At 33.0% G+C, this 5,371-nt stretch overlaps 1 protein-coding gene across 1 annotated transcript; it reads right to left on the bottom strand.

Annotated features, from left to right (window-relative positions):
- Positions 1-465: 465 nt before the first annotated feature.
- Positions 466-4,590, bottom strand: LOC139902524 (uncharacterized mitochondrial protein AtMg00810-like). The gene is made up of 4 exons (XM_071885138.1): positions 4,147-4,590; positions 3,866-4,049; positions 667-789; positions 466-560 (listed from the first exon to the last, which is right to left on the bottom strand). The coding sequence occupies exons 1-4, from the start codon at positions 4,588-4,590 to the stop codon at positions 466-468; spliced, it is 846 nt and encodes a 281-aa protein (XP_071741239.1).
- Between the last annotated feature and the right edge of the window lie 781 nt (positions 4,591-5,371).

The raw sequence follows: 5,371 nt of genomic DNA, 5'->3' as shown, positions 1-5,371 counted from the left end.
TGTAGGTTTAGATAAAAGGTCAGGAAAGTCATTTTGGTTAAGTGAAAAGGACTTTTCATGGGGAATAGGTGTTCTGTCTGCACTATATCCATCCTTATTGTCCCTTTTGTTTTTCCTGTTTGATGTAAAAAGTGACATCTTGATCCCATTTTCCCTTTCTTTTTAATTTTTGACTGCAGTAGTAACTTTTTCTAAGGAGAAATGGACCTCCCTTGGCAGGTTACCGTTGATCAAGGATTTAGTTGGAGTGAGGAAATTCAAATCTTCTTGCCTAACGGTTATTTCACCCTCTTCCGGCATAATTTCTGGCGAGATTAGATTCGATTCCGGCCAAAATGTTTCACCTTCCTTAGCCATTTTTTGCTCATCAATAGCTTTGAGTGTGCACTGTAACGCATGATTATACTCGTCAATGATCTCATCACGCATTATTTCTATTGCCTGCTAATGTTGTTCTTCCTTGACTCATAACTTACTACTATACAAATTCGAAACGTTAGCAGAAACATATATGTTGATAGGCCCTGGATCAGTAACTTCAACCAAATCGAAGAGAGAATCTGCTTGTTTAATATGATGAGAATTTGTATCGATATGTATAACCTTTCCGAATTCGTTAGCTACTTCAGTTGTGCAATCTGATGAACAACATTCAAAATGGAAAACCTTTGATTGCCAACCTTGTAAATCTTGAATACTTATTCATTCTTTGGGTCATCGATATAACTTCTGCAAATTCTAAAACGTTAATGGTAGGCCCCATTATCATCCTTTGGTAGCTCTCAACATCTGCAAATTGGACAACATAAGCAAATAACCCCAAAACAGTGATTGAACGAATAAATATGCTACGACTTTTCATCCACTAAAACAGTTTCAATGCCTTAATAGGAGCTTTATCTACTATGCTTGCAATAAGTTCCAAGCTATCGTCAAGTTCCTAATTAATTAATTGAAAGATTTATATTGTAAGACTTATTCTTAGCGAGCAACGGTGCATCTTCGTTCCAACCTTTAACGACCATTTCTTTTTTGGCAAAACCAACGAAGATATTTCTACTGTTTCAAGATTTTCCGTTCATATTTACAACAACTTCCGAGGCTTGACATGTGTTTTCGAATTTCACAAAAGCAAAACTCTGATCTTGTTTCCAAGATAGACCTTGTATTTGCCCATAATACTTCAGTGTGTTTTTGATGAAGGGCCTTATTAAGATATAAAGGGGCTCACCACGACTCACATCTACAAAACAAACCTAAGCAGGACCAAATGAAAAGGCAAACTAAAGGCGAACCATTCACTTTTATCCATTCTTTTTCTGTGGCAAAAATACGATTTAACTTTTATAGATTCGAGACCCATTAATAAAAATGAAAGACCATTCAATATACGGTGCAAGAGACACCACACAATTAGACAAACGCTAACAACAAACCTAACCAACAAGTGTGTTGGATGAAACTTGCTAAGGTTGAAGCTTATGAATGGAGCTGTAACTTAATTTTTAAGCTGAGAGCTAAGATTTATTATTTTTTACAAGTGTTTGGTAACTAGCTTGAACTTATAGTTATAAATCGAGTAATAAGGACAATGGTTAATATGTATATGTATAATATTTAAATGGAGTTTTTAGTGATTTCCCATCTTATAAGCAATATTTTATTTAAATAAATTAGTTATGAGGAACTTATCTTTTAAGAGCTTATTATGATTTTCATAAGCTATACTTTTTATGCAAAGCTTATTGCTTAGAGCATATTAAATTCACAAGTTCAAACTCCTATTAGTTTTCATAAGCTCGTGTGCCAAACAAAACGCTTAGCTGGAGTTGGAGCTTATTTTTGAAGCTGGAAGCTGAAACTTCTTATTTATTACAAGTGTTTGGTAATTAGTTGGAGTTTATGGTTATAATATGACTAATAAGGACAATGATTAAATGTCAAATAATTAAATGAAGGACTTTTTAGTGATTTCCCATTCATAAGCTCTACTATTTTTATTAAGCTTGTTAAGATGAGCTTATATTTTAAGAGCTTACGATTTTCATAAGCTTTATCTTTTATGTCATGAAAACAAAACGATTAAAGCTTATTTAAATCATATGCTAAATCTCTTATCTATTCTATAACTTCTAATAAAATGGAGTTTAGGGTGAGGTCATGTAGTGCTTCTAAAGTTGTAACTTGTGCTTGTAAGGGTATACCTAAAATAATCTAATGATGTCATAAATAATAATTCATTTTAATGATATTATACGGAGTAATTTAAATTAAATTAATCTATTCTATAACTTCTAATAAAATGGAGTTTAGGGTGAGGTCATGTAGTGCTTCTAAAGTTGTAACTTGTGCTTGTAAGGGTATACCTAAAATAATCTAATGATGTCATAAATAATAATTCATTTTAATGATATTATACGGAGTAATTTAAATTAAATTAATTAGTTAGATAAATAAAATGTGAGCTTTTATAGCAAGTTTCTCTTTTTATTGTTATTTTGAAAATTACAAATGAGCATATCTTTCTATTGGTGTCTACTTATAATTATGAACTTTAATTTTTTCTCATGTTTGAACTTCTCTATTTTCCATATGAATCTTTTACATCTTTATTTTTCATTTTATTGAATGGTAATTGTGGACACAATTTCTTGAAAATTACACGCTTGAGTAAATTTGATTCATTATATACTATGTTAACATGTTACTATTAAATTATAATGATAATAATATATTTTTTCATATAACAACATTTTTACTTATATTTTTATATGTATTTCTAGAACAAACTCATGAATTTACGAGTTTTTAATCAGTACGCCATCATAAACTCTAATAAGCTCGCATATCAAACACATCAGACGAAAAAAGAGCGAGACGAAAAGCTTACCAGCAAACAACAACCGAACAAAACATACAACTTCGATTTTCTTAATTAAAATTTTCTTAAATTGTTGATCATTTCTTTGACCACTTTGAAAATCTAATGTGAAGCACACGAATGGATTAGGCAAGTGGATAACTGATTGTACTCAAAATAAGCCCAGGAAAGCACGTGAAAAAACACCAAAGACACATAAGAGCTCTAAGGATCTTTACACAAAGTAAAAATATCTCAAAGTCCGAGGTTTTGTTACTTTTGTACTTAATGTTAAAGTAGGTGGGCTGCTTGGTTAACATTTGATTTTGGGTTAGTTTTGGGAATGTTGAATATTCTCACTACCCAGGCGCGTCTTTCTCGCTTTCATACACCCACTACACATCACATACGTATTTTTCTCTTTGAAAAATAATAAAATGATCTGTATATGGAGTAGCTATATGTATACACTGTACATACATCATAAAAAGTAAAGACTCCATCACTGTTTTCCCGCTAAAAGTACTCGTCCGTTGGTAAAGTAGACCCACCCATATGTCCGAAGTGCACTATCCAATTTCGGTACATGTCTCTCAGTCTCTCACCCACCTTTTTATTGGGCACGTGAACTATCAAAATACAAACAATCTTGGATTTAATTTGCAAATATATTTTGAGTTTCTACTATTCAGTCAAACCCATATCAAAAATTTCAAGTTACTATTTCTCCTTGATTGGGGCGTTTATGTTTAGGTTTGATTGTTTGTTTTGTAGTTGTTGTTTGTGAAATCCAATATTTCTCAATGATCATAATTCACTTTCATCACACTATATTTAATTTATAGAGTATGGTGGAACATCCTAAACTCTAATGGACCGATTACGTTTATACAATTAGATTGAACCAATCTAAATAACAAAAAAATGAAATACGGACTATACAAATATATACAGTCCAATACACATCCGCATTTGGAATGGGAGATAGAGTGCGGAAGTTCGAACTGAACTTGAAGTCATTAAACAATTGTGTTGGAAGTCCCTTGGTGAAGATATCAGCATATTGAGAACTTGAAGGAACATGAAGAACTCGAACAGCTCCGGTAGCAACTAGATCACGCACAAAATGAATATCAATCTCTATGTGTCTGGTGTATTGGTGTTGAACCCGGGTTGGTGGAAAGATATACTGCACTTACATTATCACAATAAACTAAAGTGACCTGAAACAATGGGGAGTGAAGTTCACAGAGTAAGTTACATATCCAACACGTTTCAGCAACGACTTTTGCAACAGCTCGATATTCAGCTTCAGCACTGGATCGAGATATCGTAGTTTGGCGTTTAGAAGAACAAGACAGAAGATCGTCACCACGAAACACACAATAACCAGAGGTAGAGCGGTATGTACCAGGATAAGCTCCCCAATCCGCATCAGAATAAGTTGTAAGCTTAGTAGTGGAGGAGGCAAAAAGTTGAAGCCTATTATGAACATATCCACGAAGATAACGTAAAACACGTTTGAGTGCATCAAAATTGTGTTCTCGAGGATAGTGCATGTATATGCACAATTGTTGAACGTCATACGTAAGATCGGGATGCGTAAAGGTCAAGTACTGAAGTGCAGCTGCAAGACTACGATATAATGTGGGATCTGTAGCAGGTGGTCCATTAAGCCCAAACTTAGACTGAGTATCAACGGGAGTATGACTTGGCTTACAATTAGGCATATAATCACATTATAAAATGTTTAGAACATATTTCTGCTGAGAGAGAAACATGTCATGTTTAGTACGCGTAGCAAAAAATGTATAAAAAATAACTCAATATCCAAAGCTAGATCAATCATAGCGAATTTTTTGTCTAAGCGAGGTAATAATCTTTTGTAAGAGAGAGGTGAAAGAATGAGTGAGAAGAATATCATCCACATAGAGAAATAAATAAGTAATACGAGTCTCATGTAATGTAAATATGATACGTAATAGTAACAATAATAATAATATAATAATAACAATGTTTGCATGCGAGTATATGTTCATGTGAAGCGGATAAATTGAGGCCTTCAGGCAGGGTTAAGTGTCAAGTTCATTGGGCTAATTTGCTAGTAGAAGGAATCCAACTACAAATTTTGTTTAACCAAAATAGAAATATAATATTAGATGATGTGGTAGTGAAACATAAATGGGTTGCTATCTTAAAAAGAAACGGAGTACTCCGTATAAGATAAGATATAGCTTTTGAGATATAGATCGTGTGTTTTTATGAAAACAATTGAATTCCATCTCACGATGTACGATTTTTGAAGAAGGTTGCATCGAATATAAAAGATCACCGAGTTGAAGTTGTATGTCACAGAGGACCCAGACAATCCCTTTTAAAAGTTATACCATATTTTCTTTTTTCTTTTTTTCTTTCGGAAAGCTATGATTTTATTAAATATTTGGGCCAATACCTAACACCAATAAAATAGCCCACAAGAAATAAGCATTAGCAAATCTCCAAATTACAAAA

This window comes from Rutidosis leptorrhynchoides, chromosome 3, assembly GCF_046630445.1.
Source record: "Rutidosis leptorrhynchoides isolate AG116_Rl617_1_P2 chromosome 3, CSIRO_AGI_Rlap_v1, whole genome shotgun sequence".
NCBI lineage: Eukaryota > Viridiplantae > Streptophyta > Magnoliopsida > Asterales > Asteraceae > Rutidosis > Rutidosis leptorrhynchoides.
Note: the sequence above shows the minus strand (reverse complement) of the source record. Positions and strands in the feature narration are given on the sequence as shown.